The sequence below is a fragment of the Vombatus ursinus genome, unplaced genomic scaffold (assembly GCF_900497805.2).
Source record: "Vombatus ursinus unplaced genomic scaffold, bare-nosed wombat genome assembly UNPS02014768.1, whole genome shotgun sequence".
Lineage (NCBI taxonomy): Eukaryota > Metazoa > Chordata > Mammalia > Diprotodontia > Vombatidae > Vombatus > Vombatus ursinus.
The window spans coordinates 13,394,441-13,416,966 of record NW_020954546.1 but is presented as its reverse complement, the minus strand read 5'-3'; the positions used below and the strand labels follow the sequence as shown (position 1 = coordinate 13,416,966).

General features: G+C 47.8%; 1 protein-coding gene across 5 annotated transcripts in view; it reads right to left on the bottom strand.

The window, feature by feature from the left end:
* ELN (elastin) overlaps positions 1-22,526 on the bottom strand; it is a 69,548-nt gene that overhangs the window by 46,527 nt on the left and 495 nt on the right. For all 5 annotated transcript variants that reach the window (XM_027861968.1, XM_027861971.1, XM_027861972.1 and 2 more), the window contains exons 2-4: positions 3,361-3,423; positions 956-1,003; positions 341-373 (exon numbers count right to left, since the gene is read on the bottom strand). In XM_027861968.1, the coding sequence (XP_027717769.1) occupies positions 341-373; positions 956-1,003; positions 3,361-3,423 (144 nt within the window). The remainder of the gene's footprint in view (positions 1-340; positions 374-955; positions 1,004-3,360; positions 3,424-22,526) is intronic.

The window sequence follows — 22,526 nt, the reverse complement described above, 5'->3', positions numbered from 1 at the left end:
TAAGGATGCATTCTGGAATCCTCCTTGAGGAAGCTTTAGAGATCCACCCTCATCCTCATAATACCCTTCTTGACAGCTCATCTGTCTTTTTTATCCTCTCAGCCTTTAAGGAGAATGGTCTTGCAGAGTAGAGGGAGCTTTCTAGCCAAACGGGGGAGACATTCATTGTTCCCCCTCTTGGGGAATCCTCAGTCTGCTCCAATTTCCCTTTTGGACTTTCCCTTTTCTCCCAATCATCCCTGCCCCCCACCTGCCAGCCCTCTTCAACCCATCACAACTCTGGCCCCTGGATGTAGTCAGAGAGGGTGATCAGGGATGGGGGAAAGGGGAACCGCCTTACCTGGTTTGGCCGGTTTGCCTCCAGCTCCAAGTCCTGGAGAAAGAAGAATAATTGATCAGCCCCAACCTGTTTGAGAAGTTCTCCGAGAAAGGGTCCTATTAGACCACGGTCATCATCTCTACTGTGGAGGGCACTGTCTCAGCTCTTTGAGTTGAAGACGGCTAAAGCATTTCCCAGTGGACTGCTACTGACTTTCTCTCCCACCCACAATTCTCTTTCTCCATCTTTCTAGAGAATAGAAACTAACTCTTAGACTGGGTCCTTCTGAGAGCCCCAAGGTCATCTGGAGAACATGGTATTGGACAAGGGTGTCTAGAAGCCTGGGTTATTCTGGTCCTGACTCTGTCTTTGTCTTGCTTTGTGACCTTGAGCAAGTCACCTGACCTCAATGAGCCTCAGTTTCCTTATTTGTAAAATAAATGGATTGAAACCAGATGATTTTAAGTTCCCTTCCATCTCCTACAGGATAACGGGGAAAATCCAGCTCCTGTCTGAGTCTGTGAAAGTGTTTTGAACAGCAAACACTAGATAGCATATTAATCTCTGGCTGTGAGTGTGGCTACCAGAGATCCGGCTCTCTTGTTCTCTGGCATATAACGAGGTTCTTAATCTTACCTGCTACTCCTAGACCCCCAACTCCAAGGCCTCCAAGACCACCAGCTCCTACAACCAACCAGAGAGAAAGTTTTTGTTAGTTCCCTTTCCATCAGCCCTGGGTGGCACTGCAGCCATCTCTCTTCCTGCACAAACCAGGCTTGGTCACTATTCCTGGCCCAGAAAGGATTCTAGTCAGCCTCAGTGGGAGGAACCCTGCTGGAGCTGTGTGAGACTGGGTTTACTCATGGCCAGAATACACGGTGCTCACACAAGGTCATTAGAGAAGGTCTCCACATCTCAAACTCTCTCCCATTAAAATTCCACCATTAGTGCCCTTCCTTAATTGAAGCTTTTGTAGGCTTGTGTATCTTTTTGAAAACTTAGTTTTGTGTTTTTCAGTGAATGAGGACTTGTTTTATCTCCCTCCCACCTTTTCCCTCCCACTGGGAAAAAAAAAAAGCAGTCAAACAAAACAGTCCCTGATTGGCCGTGTCCAGAAACACACATCCGTCTCCATCTTGAGTCCGTCACTTTTCTGTCGGGCCATGGGCAACATGCATCACTTCCCTGGAATCATGATTGGTCACTGCATTGAACAATGACACTCACATCTTATAACTTGGCTGAGGCATTATGCTCCCCGGGGAAGAGATAGCTAATCTACCCATCACCACTCATTGTCCCCGACTGTGTAGAACCCCAAGGCCATGAGACCACAGGCTGGGGGAGCAGAGGAGAGGGGGAGATTCCAGAACAGAGAGGCCTGTCCTGGGGGAAACAGGGCCCTTCTTCTCCTTCCTTCCTGTCACCCCCCACACCCACACCCAGCCACTTAGCACTAGGAGAACTAAGGCAGGGTTGGGGTAATACTAAGAGGCAGTATATTGGGTTCTAATCCTGACTGTGTGACTTTGGATGAGTTATTTCCCTTCTGTAAACTGAGGAGGGTCAGACCAAATGATCACTCTAAGGTCCTTTCCAGCTTTGGCCTTCTAGGATTCTAGAGCTTCTGTGATGGTGAGAGGTACTGAGAGAACCAGGGTTCTCGGTTCCTGGCAAAAAACAAACAAACAAAAACTGTGAAGGCTGCCATGTTGTTCTTCCTTGAGTTCATACCAAGTGGGGTTGGGGAGGGAATATCCAATGCAATCCCAACAAGGATTCAGTAAGCACCTGCTATGTACCAGGCACAGTGCTGGGTGCTAGAGACATAGAACAAAAATAGTCCCCTGTCCTCAGTGAGTTTCCATTCTACTGGGGAAGGGGGTAGGAATTCAACGTTCAATCCAGTAGGCACAGGCCTGGTAGTTTGAGGGTGAGGGAGAGCAAGGGGAATCAGGAAAAGCTTTCCTGAAGGGAGCTGTATAACAGCCTTAAAGGAAGCTCAAAGAGGGGCAGCTAGGTGGCACAGTGGATAGAGCATCCACCCTGGAGTCAGGAGGACCTGAGTTCAATTCTGGCTTCAGACACTTGATACTTACTAGCTGTGTGACCCTGGGCAAGTCACTTCACCCCGATTGCCTCACCAAAAAGCAGAAAAAAAAGAAGAGGGGAAAAAAAAGGAAGCCAAAGGCTCAAGAGGACAAGTAACCTCTGTCTCTGAAAACTTCCTGCCTCTAGGCCATCTTCCCTTGGGCCATGGCCCCATCTCCTGTTACTATATATTTATTTTGTTTAAATGCCTGGAATTCGCTCCCTGCTTATCTGCCTTACAAAGACATCCTTTCTTTCTTTAAGACACTGTTCCAAGTACCATGCCCACACTACCTTGTGTTTAGTTACATAATATTTATTCTATATACACCTATATGCATATGGAGGCAGCTAGGTGGTACTGTCAGCCTCAGTTTCCTCATCTGAAAAATGAGGATGATAATAATCTCACAGGGTTGTTGTGAGGATCGAATAAGATAATATCAGTAAAACTCTTTCTTAAGGTGCTATATGGGGGCAGCTAGGTGGTGCGGTGGATAGAGCACTGGCCCTGAAGTCAGGAGGATCTGAGTTCAAATCCGGCCTCAGACCAAACACCTGACACTTACTAGCTGTGTGACCCTGTCACTTAACCCCAATTGCCTAAAAAAAATGTGCTATATAAATAGTGCTTTAAAATAGCACTTTAAAGAAGTTAGAACGTTATTGTTGTTTGTCCTTCGTTCTGGAAGAGGACCATGACACCAAGGAGGATGCTATGACATGCAAGTGTTAGAACATAAGACTCTTAAGGAGAGGTGGGTTGCTTTTGTGTTTTTCTGGCACACAGTAAGCACTTAATAAATGCTTACTGATGGATTTTGGGGATGAGATAATAATAATAAGGCAGCTAGGTGGCCCAATGGATAGAGCGCCTGACTTGAAGTCAGGAAGTGAGGGGAGGGGAGGTGAGCTTAGGGAGAAGAGGGATGGAACCATGTGCATCTTACCTGGATAGAAGACCCCTCCAGGAACAGCCCCAGGAACAGCCCCAGGAACAGCCCCTGGGACCCCTACAGAGGAAACAGGGAATTCTCTGTTAGTCATCAGTCCAGCTCGTGGGTACAGGTGGGAGCCCCAACTTGTGGCGGTGCTGATGGACACGACCACGAAACCCCACGCATTGAGACGGAGCCCTATTGAGGCTCCGCTCTAGGGTCCTTGGGAGAGCAAGGGAGAGACACAGTCTCCCCCTTTGGACCCTGCCTCTCCCAAATCTGGTGAAGATGACCACATTCGCAGCTCCTCCTCAAACACCGGGGGTGCCCCCCTGAATCATTCATACCCTCTTACTTCAACCCCCTGGTGACTAAAGCTACATGTTTCTGAGCTAGTGAAGTAAGGAATTTATTGAGGGAGGGAAAAAAAAGGATTAGATTTAGAATCAAAGAAACTGGGTATAGAGTCTGGCTGACCCTGTATGACCTTGGGAAAGTCACTTCATCTGGGCCTCAGTTTCCTAACCTGTAAAAATAAGGAAGCAAAGCCAGCTGGCCTGTGGGGAACCTTCCATCTCTCAGATCTATGATCTTATTATACCTTGGGTGAGTGGTCAGCCCGTGACTGGGGCTAGGTGGGCAACATATGGAAAGGTCAGTCCGTGGTTAGGATTAGGGGTTACTCTCTGCTCAAGGCCAGGGCTCATGTGCTTGGGATTAGAGGTCAGTCTGTGCTCAGTCGGAAGGCACAGAATTCCTCTTCGTAGAAAGCTCCCTTGGTTTCACCTACTGGGCTCAACAGCCAGCCCACTCCCTCCCCTTTCCCCCATAGCCCACCCCTCCAAGTCAAAATTGAACCCGCAGAAAGAGCTCCAGAAACTTTTGGCCTTTCTGGGATCCCAGTCCATTAATGATTAAGCAATGAGGTCACCCTGGTAGGCTTTCCAGAGAAAATACTCTCATTCTCACACTGATAGGACCAAGCATGAGGTCACTGTCCTCAGCCCCAGCTCGTGGGGTGCAATTGGGAGGGGACTGGGCTGGAGGACGGAGGAGAGAGTCCAGCCCTGGGAATAGATCTGGTTATTGAAAGACTTAGCCCAAGGCTCCGGATTCCAAAGGAAACACCAGAGAATGAATGATGTGGACAGGTACAGCCTGTAAATGACAACGGCCCATGTCAGCACCTGCTTTTACTATTGCTGCGTGGGCAGGGTCCGGATCCCACAGCACGTTCAGGGGACAAGGTCACGGGCCCCATTCCTTTGTAGGTCAGTTGGCTTCGCACAGACAAGAACTAGGCTTCCAGCTACAGGCTGCTTTCTCCGCATTGCTGCCCCAGATGAGACCTAATTCCAGCCACAGACAGATCTCCAATCCCAGGCTCCTAGACTGAGTTCGAATGGTGGCCATAGACCAAACCCTAAGCTTAGACACAGAGTGATCCCTCACTTCACGGACTTGTCCCTAACCCTGACTGTGGACCGATTCCCCAAGAGATAGCACGGTCTGATGGATGCGGCATGCGGAGTCTGCCTCAGACACTTAGTAGTTTTTCCTCATCTATAAAATGGAGTTGCGGGGAGGGAGATTGGACCCAGTGGCTTCTAAGATCTCTTCCAGCACTAAATTGATGATTCTGTGATTTAGAGACTGACCCCTGGCCATAGATTGATCCTCTAATCCTGGTTACAGACTGACCCTCTCACAAACAAGGGTTATTGATCTTAAGAGTTTCTGGATGAGTGAGGATGGGTGCATCAGGGCAGTTACTGTCCACCATGGGCAGCACAGGACAACTGAATCTGGGTTGGGAGCATCCTCCCAGAGGGCCCTACGTCTAATGAGGACAGCCTTCAGTTCAGAGCTGGAGAGAGGTGTATACAAATACATGGAATCAGAGACTGAGATTGAAAGACAGAGTGATAGAGACGGATCCAGAGACAGAGAGATAGAGAAGGAGGAAGGAGGGAGAGACAGAGAGAAAGAGACTGAGCTCCAGAGATGGAGAGATAGAGAAGGAGGAAGGAGGAGGGGTGGAGAGGAGACACTGAGAGATAGAGACAGAGAGACAGAGAGAGACAGAGATGGATGGTGACAGAGCCTCTTCTGGCTACCAGGAGAGCTGAGAGACACATCCGCTCTCTACCCACGTGAGCCAGCACATCTGGATGGCTACATAGTGTCTCCATCAGCTGCAGCCTATCACCGCCACTGAGCATCTGAGACCCACCCCCTTCCACTCAGGAAAGAAATACCAACCTCCCTCCTTCTCCTGCCTCCGACAATGTCCCGGTCTCCCTAGAACCTAGCTTCTTCCCCTCCCTGGCCCCCAGGAGACTCAACGAATCGTTTCAACCTTAGTCCATTGAGGAGTGGGAATCTGGGGAAGGGGTGCTGAAGGTTTGAAGGGGGAGTCAGAGGCAAGCCTGCCTGCTTGGGGGGCATAGAGAATCTGTGGTCACCGGGTTCTGAGCCTGGGCTTTCTCTGCTGCCCAGCCTCCTCCCTTTCCCCCTGCATGCCCTGCGGCTCCTCTGAAGTCCAGCATGGGCCGTAGGCTTTGGGCCTGAGCCCAGGGGCTCAGCTCTCCCCCGGGGCCAGGCTTGCTGGGAAGAAGCCCCTTCATCTCTGTCTTCTGCTGCCAAAAGCTCTATCCATATCGGTCCAGCCTCGTCCCACCGCCTCCCCTCGGCTCCTCTGCCTCCCAGGCTGCCTGCTCCAGGACAGACTTGTTCAGAGAGGGTTCGGTGTCTCCTTTCCACCACCCCTCCTTCTGGCTCCAAAAACCAAGACCTGTTTAGAACACAATTCCACCCGGATCTGGGGCTCCCTTTCTGCCAAGGGGAGGTGTAGGGATGTGTGTGTGAACCGGAGGGGGGGGCGGGCTGCTCTCAGGCTGAGGCCTGGCCAGAGGAACAGTATCCTCTGGGGACAGTGTGCCTGAGGTCAAGAAACTTTCCTCCAAGAAAATCCGTTGGCCCAGACTCTCAGACAGGCTGCCCAGGCCTCACAGGGACCCAGGAGACACCTGGGTGATGGCCCAGGGCAGGTCTGGGGCAGCCTTCTCCCCTCCCAGTTCCCCCATCCCTCCCTCACTAGGGCATCCCTGCTCAGAGATGGAAATGCTCCAGGGCCAAGGTCTGGGGAATAGCCCCTGGTGCCTCCAACTCCAAGACTGGCCAGAGAATTTCTAGAAACAACCAGCTCTCCAGGCTCTTTCTCGCTTTGCCAAGTCTACCTTAACCCCACCTTGGTTATGGTCGGACTCTTGTTTGGGCCTCCTTCCTCGGCTGGCCTCTCTGCCTCCCCTGCCCTTTTCTCCCCTCTCCAAGCCATCAGATGGATGTTCCCAAAGTAAGGCTTTCAGCACGTTACTCCCTGGGTGCAGAGGCTGTAGGTAATAGGAAGCTGCTTAGAACGGTTGAGGGGCATGATGAAAGCACTGTTGTTAGCTGAAGAACAAAGCTTTCACCTGGCATTCAAGGCCCTCTCTGACTTGGCACTGATTTACTTCCTCCACTGCTCCTCTCCTCCATGTCCCTTCCCCTTCTTCTCCAGAACACACACACACACACACACACACACACACACACACACACACACACACACACACTCCTTGAGTTTTCCTGCCTCCAAACTTTTATTCATGTAATTCCCTCACTTGGAGTATCCTTTCCTCTTCCCTCTGCCTCTCCATCCTACTCATCTTCAAGGCCTAGTTCTAATTTCACCTTTTCTTAGACTTGCATTTTGCCATCCCCAGGAGCCATATTGCATAATGGGTAGCGCTCCAGCCTTTAGATTTGCTTCTGACACCTTTTGGATGTGTGACCCTGGACAAGTCATGTCACCTCTCTGAGCCTCAGTTCCCTCATCTCTAAAATGGAGTTAAAACTATTTGCACTCTTTCCATCATAGGGCTGTCCTAAGGGAAGGAACTTGTGTCCTTCCTTTTTTTCTTTCATTAAGTGACTTGTCCAGGGTCACAAGGCTAGTAAGTGCCTGAGGTTGGATTTGAACTCAGATCCTCCTACTTCCAGGGCTGGTGCTCTATCCAGTTCACCACCTAGCTGCCCCCATTCATTTCTTTTCATTAGCAGCATGATCTTTTGGAAGAAATGCTGGACCAGGAATCAGGAGCTTTTTAGCCCCAGCTCCATCCCTGATGTGCTTACTGCGTGACCTTAGGTATGTCACTTCTTCAATCTAACATGAATAATAACAGTAATAATAATATTTGCTGCACCTTCCCAACAGTTACCTATTTCTATTAAGCACCATCCTGCCCCACCGCTGGTCCTAGGAAGAAGATTTGGACGCTTCTGGATTCGGGTCCTGCCTTGGACACCTTCTAATCTTATGACCTTGGTCGTTACTCATTTGATTTCTGTTTCCTCAACTGTGAAATCACGGGTGTGGACCAGATTATAGATGTGGAATTAGAAGGACCTGAGAGGTCAACTTGTCCAGCCCTCTCATGTTACAGGAGAGGCCTAAGGAGTCGGTCAAGCAGGGAGCAGACCCTACTGCCTCTTTCAGACCTCCCTCTGTAATCCTGAGACCCTCTGTCTTGGGTCAGTCAGACAGATAGGGCCAGCACCATTCTTAGTTTAAAGATGAGGAAACTGAGGTTGACAAGGGCCAAAGTGACTGGCCTTGGGTCCCTGCTGCTAAAGCAGAGCCAGGAGCCGGACCCAGCTGACTCCTGACTCCAGGACCGGTCTTCCTTCCACTGGGGCCACGCTGTCTCTCAACACTAATAATAAACAGGAGAAGGAAGCCTGCAGGGAGGCCGGAAGATCTGGGTTCAAAACCCGCTTCTGACACATACAGGCTGTGGGACCCTGGGCAAGTCCCTGAAACTCTCTCTTCCCTGGGTAATTCCTTAATTCCAGAAGTTGCAGAGCCACGTTGTTTGAGGAAATTTTCTGACTAGAAGTTCCCTCCACCAATAAAACGATGAGGCCTCTCCTCTCTGTATCCCTCCTCCCAGTAGCTAATAATAGTAACTATCATTTAATAAAGTACTTTAAGGCTTAAAAAGCACTTCATGCATTTTATCTTTACAGCAACCCTGAGATAAGTGCTAATATTATCCCCATTTTACAGAGGAGGGAACTGAGGCTCAGAGTACTTTAGCCAGGGTCACACCATTAGTAAGGGTCTAGCAGGAGTGGGGGAACCTTCGGACTCGAGGCCACATGTGGCCCTCTAGGTCCTCAAGGGCGGCCCTTTGACTGAATCCAAACTTCACAGAACGAATCCCCTTAAAAAAAGGATTTGTTCTGTAAAACTTGAACTCCGTCAAAAGACCCCAGAGGGCCACACGTGGCCTGGAAGCCGCAGGTTCACCACCCCTGACTCGGAGTTCAGGTTGGTGACCCCTGCCGCTGCCAACAATAACACCAATGAACACAATGACAGCTGACGGGCCTTTGTAACCCAGCACTCCGTGTACTCTGCCTCATGTGCCCTCTAAGGGATTGTGCGATGAACTTGGAAAACTGACTCGTGACCCTATAAGCTCAGCTTATTATTGTTTCTTTGGGAGTCAGGGAAGGTTAATTCTAGGATCAGAGCTCTAGGGCTGGAAGAAATCTCAGAGGTTATCCAACCCACCCTTCGCATTTTACAAAGGAGAAAATCGAGGCCCAGGCTGATGATAGGACATGCAGGAGGATTCCAGCCTGTGTCCTCTGACTCCAAGCCAGTCCTCTTTCCACTGTAGTAGGGTGCCCCCTTTTATCAGGGAGGTTGATAGACTGAGGCTCTGACCTGAGAGAATGAAAAGACCAGAAGCCAGGGCTCCACCAGGTAAAGCCTTCAATGACCCTCATGCAACCAGCTGGACGCATTCTTACCCGGGAGCTTTTGTCCACTCTTCCCACACCTCTTCAAGGAAGCCTTTCCTGATTGCTCTGGCCTGTGGCAATCTCTCCCTCCTCCGAACTCCAGCAGCAATTCCTCCCCACCCATAATCTCAATTACGTAGCTCTGTGAGCCCTTGTGTTCCTAACTTGTCTCCCCTGTTTAGACTGGGAACCTTAGGGGGCAGGGACCCCCAGGGCCTGGCACCGTGCCTTGGATGAGGTAAGTGAATCAATGAATGGTTTCTGTCCTTTGCTATGAGCAGCTCTCCCATTCCAGTCCTAGAGACACCAGCCAATGATTCCCCCAATGCTTCGGCTCTAACTTTGCCCATCTTTCTTCCTCTTGGCTTTGGGTGGAGAAACAGACTCCCCACCTATACCCCCAGGGACAGCGTGATATAGTGGAATGAGCCCTGGGTGTGGAATCCCAGCACCTGAACCTGGGTTTGAGACTTGCTGTGTGACCCAGGGAGAGTGGCTGTACCCTCTGGTCCTCATTTTCTTCATTTGTAAAATGAGGAAGTTAAACTAGACCAGGGAATCTTAATCTTTTTTTCTGTGTGTCATAAACCCTTTGGTAGTTTGGTGAAGTCTTTGGTGTTTTCAAAGAACAATGGCTTTTTTTAAACTGCATAATTGAAGGAAATGCTAAATTTCAGTTAGAGATTAAGATGTATTCCCCCCCCCCCCCCCCCCCCCCGAGCTTTTGAAACTTGTCCAGGCTAAGAATCTCTGGCCTAATTGATCTCTAAAGCCCCATCCAGCTTTAACTCTGTGATCCTATGAACCTGAGGGCCAAAGTCAATGAGGAGAAAGAGGTCCTGTTTCCAGCTCTCTTCCTGGAGCTAGCCCTGGTCCACAGCATCTAGCCAGTGCTGTTGCCATGGTGATCAAAACAGAGATAACCAAACCACTAAATCCAGTTAATAATGAACAGAGAAAACAGACTCAGAGAGGTCATGAGATCTTAGATTTAGGGCTGGAAGGGTTCTTAGGGAACATCCAGTCCAATTCCCTCATTTTACAGAGATGGAAACTAAGGTCCAGGGAGGGACATTCCACACAGCAAGTCAATGGCAGAGCCTGGCCCAGGACTCAGGCCCCCTGATGTCCAGTTCTGGGCTCTTGAATGCTAAGGCACATTCAGGAAAGGGAGATAGGACTTATCAGAGCTTGAATTCTAGGCTTCTGCTAAGAAAGGCCATCTGATTATTGTAGGCTCAGCTGACAAAGCTGTGGTAGGATACTCTGCCAAGGAGAGATCTTGAGGAGACCTGCTCTGATGAATGGGTGTATAAAGAAGGCGACCATCTCCTGGCTCGGATATGGCTGGGCTAAACTCTGGTAAATTTCCATTGAAGAAAGAGGTCTGAGGCAGAGCTCATGGAAATGGTAGAAGGCAAATGTAGCTTTGCTGACCAAAGATGGTGGCATCACAGATAATCCAAAACCCTGGATTATCTAAAAGTTTTTTGGAATGCAATGGTTTGTTTTTCTGAGGGTGAGGGTGGGGCTGGGACAGTCAGGCTAATATTTAACTTAATTACTATTTCCTGAGCACATTCCGTTTTAAGGTGGCTGGGAGAGGGGAGCTAGCAAGGACCACGGAATCGTAGAGCTAGATCTGAAGGGACCTTGGAAACTACCACCCTTATTTAATAGAGCAGGAAACCGAGGCTCAAAGAGTAGAAGGGATTTGTCCAAAGTTGCACAGGCAAAGGTCGGGATTTGAACCCAAGTCCTTTAAAAAGTGGCTTCAAATAACAGAGAATCTATTGTAAGTAGTTTCCTTCCTGCCCCATCCCCAATCCTCCTTTGTTAGTTTTGGGAACTGAGCCTCCAGCCTGATTGTTTATCAGACTTTCTTTGCCATCAGGGATGTAGTTCAGCCTTATCTCCTATGCTTTGGGACAGCCCAGACCAAAGGGACAAATGAGAGGGAGATTGATGGTTGCAATCAGAGGACCTGGGTTCAAATCCCACCTTTGACAGTCATTACCCGTGTGACTTTGGACAAGTCACAAGCTCCCTGGGTCTCAGTTTCCTCAGAGATTTGGCCCAGGTGGTCTCTGAGGCCCCTTCCAGCTCTCAGAGATCTAGGATTCTTTGAACCTTTATCCATCCAAAGCCAAGAGAAGTAATCGAGGGGTGTGGGGGTGAAGTTCTAGTGACAAGATAGCAGGACTGGCCCTTTAAATGCCTCACCAAATAACTGTCACCAAGTCATTTCTGCCAGACCAGAACTGAGATCCAACTAACTCATCTTGTTAACCCAGACCTGGGTTGGGGTGGGGGGGGCCCTGACATTTCCCTTTCCCCTCCCTTGGTTTAAAAAAACCTGCTAAGCAAACAGGGATCTAACTGAGATTACAGGGGAATGTTTAACCTGCTGGGAGACTAAACTATCTTGAAGGCATTTGAAACATTGTTTATATTCCAAAGGCTGCTGTTAATTACAAAGAAGTTTATCTATTCATTGTTGAATGGGTCCAGCAGAGCACGTACTTGAAAACACTATGTTAGGAATTAGTGTGAGACACGCTCTGCGTACTTCAAAATAATAAAATAGTATTCTATAAATAAAACTGACCTTGACCCCAATTAGTCTGAGCTAGTGGGGTGCTGATGTCTCCGTGGCCAGACATGGACTGGAGAGCTGCAGGGTCGGAGGAGCCCATGCCCTCTCTCTTCCTTCATCTTCCTTAGAATTGGGAGGGAATTTGGAGATTCTCTTTCTCCTCACCTCCTTCATCTTCCCCGAGTAGGAATCCTTCCTAGAGTGAACCTGACAAGCGGGCATCTAGCTTCCACTTGAACCCTTCCTGTGACAGGGAGCTCACTCTCTCCCGAAGCAGCCCATTCTTTTGTTGGGAAACTGTAATTCTTTGAAAGTTCATACCAAACTAACATCTGCCTCCCGCACCTCTGGTGCTGCCCTCCAGAGCTGTCTCTTCTAACTGACACCCCTTCAGATATGTGAACTTGGCTTCATGCTCTAGCTAGACTAGGAGGAAATTGTCTGATAAACTCATTCATACAGCCGTGTTAGGAATTTACACCTTCCCTTTCTCCATGTCCCCATTTTCTTCTGTCGTTCTGGCTACTTTAGAGAGCTGCTGCCGGGATCTCAAGCTTCCAGATCAAACCCCCAGGCCCTAGGGAGGCAGGCAGGTTTATATGGGCCCAGGGCGCCTAATCCAGGGAGAGGAGACCATGCATTTGTGGGAAGTGGGCCCAGGGTAGATGTACAAGGTAAGAAGGTTCCCATAATGCCTGGCAGAGTTTCCCCGGGGAAGAGAACAACCAATGAGATTGATGGTGAGGGCAGGGATTAAAAGAAAAAAGAGGCTGAAGTCTGGCTCTCCAACTATTTTGTAATTGTTCTGGGTCAGGGGTCCAGGATTGTCACTTGCACAGTCATAGGACCTGGCTTTGAATCTTAAAATCTACTTACAACCTGTGTAACTTTGGGGAAGCCAGAAGAGATCATACAACCTAGTTCACTTGACTTTTCTCAGCCTCACTCTCCTCATCTATAAAATGAGGGATTGGACTCCTAGGAAATCCCTAAGGTCTCTCCTAATCTCAAAACAAAGAACATCAGAATTAGAAGGGATAAGAGACTTCCCAATAGCATTCCTGAGTAGAGCTCACTTGACCTTGGCTTGAAGACCTTCCATGAGGGGGACTGATTGCCTCCTGTGGGCAGCCCCTTCCATCGTGGGAGAGCTCTCCCACTTAGGACACTTTCCTTTGTATCTGACTTAAATCTACTTCTCTGAAACTATTACCCATTGTTCTTAGTTCTCCTACAAGATTGGCCCTTCATAGACTTGAAAATAGTTCTCATGTCCTCCTCTGGCCAAATCATCTTCTCTCTAGCTCAGTTCCCTCAACTTATAATTTGCTCTACAGTTCTCTCACCATCCTGATCTCCTTCTGCCCCGTTAATGTCTTTCCTCCTTGCCCAGACTCGAATACAATGCTTCAGACATTATTTGACCAGAGAAGAGCACAGTGGGACAGATACTATGCATTTCTTAATGTGGTCTAGGGGTACGTTCACTTCTTTTTATTGTCATATCACACTTATGGTTCTTTTTTAGCTGGTAATGCTCTTAAAACCCCAGTTTGGGTGTGTGTGTGTGTGTGTGTGTGTGTGTGTGTTTAAGAGTTATTGTTGTCTAGACATACCACCTCTATTTTGTAATTGTGAAGTTGATTTTTTGATCCCAAGGCTAAGACTTTACATTTATTCTACCCAAGTTTTACTGTATTCAATTTAGTCTTATGCTCTGGCTTACCAAGCTGTTTTTGGATAAGGGCTCTCTTTTGCAATGTGTTAGCTATCCCTCCCAGCTACCTGTCACCTGCAAAGTTGACAAGAACGCCCTTTATGTCTTCATCCAAAGTCATTGATAAAAATGCCGGATCTCCCTGGGCCAAGGGAGATCCCTGTGATTCTATGACAAGGCTGACCTTCCTTAAACTTGAGTAATCAGTAAACTGTCACTTCAGCATCTTCTTTTCTCCCCAAGGTTGGCCCGAAGGCTCCTGAAAGCCTCTGCTCTCCACTCACAACTAAGTACTCTCTCTTCTGTTCTCCCAGTGCACTGCCTTCTTCTGCTTTCCTAATCTACTGGGGTGATGGTTCGTGAGGGCATGAGTCCATCTAAACCCCTCCTAGGAGCATTTGCATTATCCTAAGGGATTCTTGATACTAACAGCAGGAAAAAGGAATGGACCTCCTGGAGCCTTAGAGAATCACCAAGATGGAAGGATTCTCACTGGTCATCTTGCAAACACTTTGATTTTTCATCTGGGTGTTGTAGTAGATAGAGTGCCTGGCCTGAAGTCACCAAAACCTGACTTCCAATCCAGTCTCAGACACTTACTATCTGGGTGACCTTGGGCAAGTCACTTAGCCTCTGTTTGCCTTAATTTCCTTAACTGTAAAATGGGGATAACAATAGTACCTACCTCTCAGAGTTGTTGTGAGGTTAGAATGAGATAATATTTGTAAAAGCACTTGGCACATGTGGTGCCTAGGCAGTAGAAGAGACATATAAATGTTAGCTGCTATCATTGTTATTGGACTGTCTAGTCAAAGCTAGTACAATGTCACTTCTCTTGGCCTCAGTTTCCTCATCTGTAAAGTGAGGGGTTGGACTGGACTGTACCTCAAGTCTCTTATAGTCCTTAGCTTTGAGGGCAAAGAGAATAGAGACCCTGAGGATTTCACTGAGTCCTGAATTTTATCCTGTCAGGAAATCTAGTGAGGGAGTTCTCCAAACCTGCCTTCATTGTATATATGTTTTTGCATGTTGTCTTCTGCATTTTAATGTGAGCTCCTTGAGAGCAGGGACCATGTTTTGTTTTTGTCTTTGTTTGTATCCTCAGAACTCTGCACCATTCCTGGAACATAGTAAGTCCTTAAAAATTTGATTGACTAAGTTAATTGACTAACTGACCTTCTGATTTTTTAAAAATCATCTATACCAATGCCTAGGAGCATTAACATACATAATCCTAAAACATGAAAAATCTAAGTTATTTATTATTTTGTTTTGGAATATATCATTTCCTTTTTCAGGGACAGGGAGGAAAGTAGAGCAGGGAGAAAGATTTACCAGCTGAAAACCTCCAGCTGAAATGCCCCTCCAGCCAGGGATGGAGACCTCATTGTGCTCAAAAGGCAGCACAGCTCTGAATTTGTGGAAGTTCTACTGAATATAAATCTACCCAATAGTCCTAGTTCTTCTAGCTGAAGTTACAGGGTCTAATCCTTATTCCATACACTGAAATGTCATGGCATAGAATTTAAGTTCCTGGAGGGCAGGGATGGTTTCATTTTTGTCTTTTAATCCCTAGTACTTAACACAGTGTCCTGCCCTGTGTTAAGTGGATGCTTAACAAATCTTTGTTGAACTGGAAATATAGAGCTTTAATTTACAGAAATCCAATTTATGCCATACAAGTGGCAAGAGAACTGAGAATTATGACCTTAGACAAATTGGTCTCCTATGTGGGCTTCAGGAGCCCATAGGAGTTCTCCTATATGTAAAGTAAGGCATATAGCTCATAACATTTGAAAAGGGACATAAAATTGGAGTGAGACTACTGAACTATAGCAAGACAAATGTAGTACAGATTTTTTTAAAAGGGCAAAGGACTATTATGGACTCTTCCCAGCTTCCAGCTTGTGTCATCCAGCAAGTTTGGTGAGCACACTATCTATGCTTTTATCTAAGTCATTAATGACTAAATGCTAAAACAGGACAGGGCCAAGCACAGATCCTTGGGACACTCCACTAGAGACCTTTGAAGTAGACAGCATCTGAACTTGACTTCAGTTCCTAAGAAAAATTCCAGAATGAAACATTAAAGAGATGGCTAATGGATATCTAGGAAAGGAAGCAGTGATTATGAAGGACTGGCATGGTCCCATCAAGAGCTGGTTATGCTAGACTTACCTTAATTATTTTTTTTTTGGAAATTATTATTATAAACCAGGAGAGAGGAATACTTTACTTAGATTTTAGCAAAGTGTTTGATAAAGTATCTCATACCATTATCTTGGAAAAAAATAGATATAGACTAGACAATAAATGGGACTTTGAGTCAGGAAGACCTGAGTTCAAATCCTGCCTTGGACATTTTACTGGCTGTGTGACCCTGGCCAAGTCACTTCACCCTATTTGCCTTAGTTTCCTCATCTGTAAAATGTGCCGGAGAAGGAAATGGCCAACCACTCCAGTACCTTTGCCAAGAAAACCCCAAATTGGGGTCATGAAGAGTCAGATATGACTGAATAATGACAAGAAAAACTAACGAGGGTTGTTGTGAGAATCAAATGAGATAACATATGTAAAGCTCCTTTCAAATCTTAAAGTGTTGTATAAGTGCTAGCTATTATTATCGCCATCATCATCATAAATATAATTTGATGGAGTCAGCACAGGTTGAATAGTTATTAATGGTTCATTGTCAACTTGCCAAGAGGTCTTCAGAGGACTGTTTATCAGTGTCTTAGATAAAAGTACAAATGGCCAACTCATCAAATTTGCCAGACACAACAAATTTAAGAAGATATTTATGGGCTAGAACTGGGGTGGGGAACCTGCAGCCTTGAGGCCACATGTGGCCCTCTAAGTCCTCAAGTGCATCCTTCAGTTTGGATTCACTCAAAGGGCCACACCTGAGGACCTAGAGGGCCACATGTGCCCTGGAGGCCGCAGGTTCCCCAACCTTGGGCTAGAGTATAAGGCAAGTCCACTAAGATGACATTCAATAGAATGTCATACTTCTATCTTTGTACTTTCAGCACAGAGCACAGTACTTGACACAAAGTTGGTGCTTAATAAAAGAGATTCTTAATTGAATGAATGGGGATAAATGTAAAGCTTTCCAGTTGGGTTCAAAAAACCCAACTTTGTTGGTGCAGTCTGGGGATTTGCCTGAAAAGAAATCTGTGGATTTCAGTAGGCTGCAAGCTCACTCGGTGTTGGCAGTGGGATGCCGCAGACAAGTTAATTCGATCTTGCGCCACATGATGAGAGGCACAGATTCCAGGAATCAAGCAGTGATAGTTCCTTTGTACTAGACTCCATCTGGCTTATATTCTGGATGCTGCAGTTAAAGGGCATTTCAGCTGGAGAGCTCCCAGTGGAGGGCAACCAGGATGGTGAAGAGCCTTGAGTCCATCTCATATGAGGGATAGGTTGAAGGAACTGGGGATGCTTAGCCTTAATAAAAGGCGTGGGGGTGTGGTGGGGGAGAGGGCTCTCTTGAAGTGTTTGAAAGGCTGTCTTGAGGGAGAACTATTAGATTGGGTCAACTTGGCCCCAAAGGGCAGAACCAGGAGTAAGTAAACGTGACAGAGAGGATGATTTAGGCTTAAAGCCAGGAAAAATTTCCTAAGGATTGTTGTACAGTTGTTTCAGTCACATCTGAGTTTCTGTGACCCCATTTGGGGTTTTTTTTTTTACAAAGATACTAAAGTGGTTTGCCATTTCTCCAGCTCATTTAATAGATGAGGAAACTGAGGCAAACAGGGTGAAGTGACTTGCCCAGGGTCACACAACTAGTAAGTGACTGATCTGAACCGAGGTCTTTCTGGCTCCAGGTCAGTTGCTCTATCCACTACACCACCTAGCTGCCCCTCCATCCCAAAGCGGGATGGGCTGCTGTGGGAGGAAGTGAGTTCACCTTCTTTGGAGGTCTTGGAGAATGGGCGGGGAAGACCACTTGTCTGGTATGTTACAGTGAGGATTCCTTTGGGGGTATAGGTTGCACTAATGACCAACTCTAAATTCTGTGATTCTGGGAGAAGTCAGACTGGGTGATCTTAGGATCTCTACTTTTTCAAACATCTCCCGGTTCCATGATTTTACAGCTTACCCACAGCTCCTCAAGAGCCCAGCTGTTTCCTAAAAGGATGGAAATGCATTTTTCATCTGAGTTTTTCTTTCTGGGTGGAGAGGGGTGGGAGGTGTAAGAGGAGGCAGGGCGGATGCCTACTTTTCTCAAGGGATTGGCACACCCCACCCTTTCTGGACGTCAGAAACGGGTTGAGTCCTCTGTAGAATGTTCCAAAAGTCTAAGACTTTGGGGACGCCCAGGATTCCTTTTCTTTCCGTATTACCAGGACACAGCGAGCTATGATGGAAAGAGCTCCAGATTTGGAATGAGAAGATCTGAGTTCAAGGTTCAACTCAGTTACTTCATAGCTGTGTGACCAGAGGAGAGTCTGAGCCTCACTTTCCTTACCTGTGAAATGGAGGTCTTCATTTTTACACTGTTTGCCTAATAGAGTTGTTCTAAGGAATGCACTTCATAAACTATGGGATCACAGGATTATAGGTTTAGAGCTATAAAAAGTTATGTTATTGCTATGACCATATTGGGGAGGTGGCATGTAAGTGTTGAAAGAGGACCAGGCTTGGAGCCAGGAGAGAACTAGGCTCAAATCTGGCCTCAGACACTTACTAGCTGTGTGACTCTGGGCAAGTCACTTGACCTCTGACCTTCAGTTTTCCTTATCTTTAGCTTGGGAATAATAATGGTACTTACCTCCGAAGGTGGTAGTAAGGATCAAAAGGTAAGATGTTGGTAAAGTGACTTGCAAAACTTTATAAATGTCAGTTTTCACTGTTATTGTTGTTATAATAATGTTTATTCTCAATTAGTCCCGCTCACATCAGCTGTCCAGCTTCCTGTCCTGGTAGCAGTTTTGTGTTTCTGGCTACAGAGACCACAGAAGCTTCCCACAGAGAGAAGACAAGGAGCTTAGAGGGAGGCCATGACTTGGAGGAAAGGAATGCCCATGAAGTAAGACAAAAGAAACAGAGACATTTCCTTCTGGAGAAACAATCCAATGTCGCTCTCCCCAGTACACAATTCCCACTTCCACACCTTTGCTCATGAGCTTTCCCCTGCCTAGAACATCCTTTCTCTTCCTCTCCATCTCAAACCCTACTCTCGGTTCCCTTGATGTCCCAGCTGGTCCCGATCTCTCCCTTCCCTGACCTCATTTCCCAACACTTGGCATCAGTGCTGGCACTGCTCACTTAGAGAGTGTTAGAGTTAGAAAGGGCCCGGAAGGCCATTTATTTTTTATTTTGTTTTGCTTTTTGGTGAGGCAATCGGGGTTAAGTGACTTGCCCAGGGTCACACAGCTAGTAAGTGTCAAGTGTCTTGAGGTTGGATTTGAACTCAGGTCCTCCTGACTCCAAGACCAGAGCTCTACCCACTGCACCACCCAGCTGCCCCACCTGGAAGGCCATTTAGGAGTACTCTGCTTGATGAAATGGGAAAAGCCACTCACTGACTTGAGGTCAGGAGGCTTACATCTGAAACTTGACTCTTCCAAGGAATAATCTGAGTGACCTTGGATGAGTCACTCATCTTTTCTGAGCCTCAGTTTCCTTCTCTGACAAATGAGATACGGATGACACGATCTCTGAAGTCTCTCCTAGCTCTTAGTCCTAGGATTCTCTCATTCGACAGAGTTGGAAACTGAGGCTTGGAGACAGAACATGACCTGCCTAAGATCATATGACATGCTTGTGGCAGAGCAGTCTAGAATAACTTCCTGGGTATTATTTTTTCTATGAGCATATATCTCATTTCTCCAACTACTTATAGACTGGAAGCTCCCCAAGGGCAGGAACATCTCATACATTTGTGTAGTGTCTCCTAGACTACCTGGCATAGGGCTAAGCACATAGGAAGTGATCAGTAAATAAGTGTTGATAAATCAGAGAAAAGGAAATTGGGGGTTTGGGCAGAGAACAAATACTAGTCCCGAAGTGTCTGAAATAATAATTACTGTTATCTATGTATCTATGGTATATATACACATGTGTGTATGCATATGTATATGTGTGTATATATACATATACAAATATGTCTGTATGTCTATGTCTGTGTGTATGTATCTATCTATCTATCTATCTATCTATCTATCTATATATATCTATGAAATCTCACAACCACATTTGAGGAAGGTGTTACTATTGTCCCCATTTTACAGATGAAGAAAGCAGGCATGAGAGAAATAAGTGACTTGTTCAGGATCATGCAGCAAGTAAGTGTCTAAGGCAGGGTTTGAATCAGGGCTTGCTGACTCTATCCACCAACACCAAACCACCCATTCATTATCCTAGAGATAGGAGGGGTGGGCTAAGGGCAGGACAACCTGTTCTCTGTTATTCTAAAGGGCAGGAGAAGTGGGCTTGAGCTGCAGCATGAGGGATCAGAGTTGGACATGGGGAAGGACTTCTAGGGAAGGACCCAGAATGGGCTGATGGAGAGGACAAACGGGACATCGTTCCTGGGAAGCCCTGTGCCCAGGGAAGTTCCTCTGGTGCCTTAGGGTCTGTGCCTGGCAGGGGGAGGAAGGGCATGAGGTCTGCAGCCAGTTGGCAGGAGGGCAGAGTGGACTGTGGAGGGAGGGTGAGGCTGTCCTCTCCTGTACCTATTTACCCTTGTTCCATTACAAGCTCCCTAAAGGAGGACTTGTTGTTGCCTGGCCACACCTAGGGGAGGGGAGAGAGGAGAGAGGAGAGAGGTTAATGTGTGTCCCTTTCCCCTCTCCCCAGGAATCATCTGTTCATAGCTGGGAGGCTGGGAGTGGGGGGGGGAGCGCCAGAGATGCTGTTCTGTCCTGGGGTTCATTCAGTCCCTGAACTAAGCTGTGGAACTGCAGATCTACCCAGGAAGTTTCTGCACTAGCAGCCCTGCCAGGTCAACTCCAATCTACAGGAAACAGCTGCTACTCCTAGCCCCCCTCCACCCCATTCCTTCCCCCCTCACTCTTCTCAAATCCCCCGCCCACCTCAGCCCACCTTTCCCCCTCCCTCCTGTTTCGAGCTCGTTGCTTCTACTCAGACTTTCATTTCTGTGCCCCAGAGCCACAGCCAACACTCTCGGTGATTGGGGCAGGGGCAGGGGCAGAAGGCAGAGAAACCCAGAAAAGGAGCCAGCAGGGAGCCGAGGGAATGCCCAGCCTTTCTATTCTTCCTGAAACCCGTCTGGGCTCCAGCTGGGCACCTCTCCCTGCCTCCTACGTGCTATCTCTCTGCTGATGTGGTGGAGCTGGGTTCAGCTGGTCTCTTCTCACACAGGATCCCTAAGTCCATAGGACCCTCCCTAATCTCTCAGGTCCCCCACTCCTCCCTGTCTGGTGTGCCTACTCAAGGCCGGCTATTCTGGTGTCTCCTCTCCCTGCTGGCATCTCTGGTTCCTTCCCACCCTCACCCCACTCCAGCGCTTTCCTCACTGAAGCAACAGGAAGGTTCCCTCCTCTGCCCCCCACTGAGGGGCTGGCCCCCAGATCCACTCTGTGGGCATCCGATGGCATTCCTGCCATTTCTAGCTCACGCTTTCTGGACACCAGATGTGTCCTCTGCTCCCTTGCAAAGGACTGAGGCGAGAGCATCATGATACTCTGCATGTCTCCCTCCCTCCCTCCTTGCCCATCATGGCCAATGATTCCTCCCCTCCCCTGCCAGACAAGCCTCCACACCCAATCAAGCTGATATGATAGATCATGACACCTTTCATCTTCTGAATTTTCTCAGACACAGATACACATCTGTCTGGGAGTGCACACATATGTCTGCCCACATGACATGCACATACACAGGGACATCTACCCAAGAGCATAGACATGCCCACACGCACATAAATACACACAACTGCTCATTGATACACATCTACCCAGTGGTGCACATTTGGTCCTGCCTACACAATCACACACATACGTATACTTCTCAGTGACATCTATTGAGTCACACATACAGCCCTCTCCCAAACCCATCCTGGTGACACACACCTTCCCAGGTGTGTACCCAGACAGAGGCACATAAATCAGTCTATCTGCCCAGTGGCATCCATTTGGCCACACATAGCTCACGAGCCTGCCCAGGAACACCTTCCCCTGTGGCCACAGATGCTTAGTGCTTCTGTCCTTCCCAGCCCACCTTTGGGGGGCACTTTGCCATCTGTGCCCCTCCTCCCACCTTCATGGGGGAAGCCAAGACCCAGGCAACTGAAAGGATTTGCCTAAGGTCACGTAGCATGGTAGGGTGGGACTACAGTCCAGGTCCCCCAACCCCACCCACCTAGTAGAACTGCCTGTTAGCCTCAAACAGGCATGCACACACATGTACTCCCCTTGCAGGTGTCCAAACTGCCTGAGCCTTGTAGCCTGCTGAGGGGACACACCCAGAGCTAGGACCCTTTGCTCAGACATGCAGACAATGCCCACTAAACTTGGAGCAAACTCTTTACCAGCCCCAAACAGAAACTGAGATGAAAGATCACAGCCCCAGCTTCCCCCCATTCTGAGCCAAAGCCTTTGGGGTTGCTCAGACTAAGTCCACTGTACTCTCAACTGCAACTTTCTAGGACCTTCCCTCCCAGGCTGGGGTTCAACTAAGCATGGTCCCTAGGAGGAGAAGGAGGCAGTCTTCAAACAGAGGATGCTGGACACCTGTCCTGAGGTGTTTCCAGCATTTCTCCCCTTTTTAGGAACCCAAGGTGAAAGGCTTCTGCATAACTGGGGAGCTCTTCCCTCACTCAAGTGGTACCCCATCCTCTGCTCAATGGGGTTTTTCTGTCTGAGAATGCCCCACCAGGGTCAGGTCAAGGGAAGCATATCAACAAGATGCCTATGCCTTGAGAAGATCCCCAGAGTTCAGAGGACCCCGGAACTAAATGATATCAGGGATGTCCCATCACCTTCCTCTCTCTCTTTCTCTCTCTCTCTCTCTCTCTCTCTCTCTCTCTCTCTCTCTCTCTCT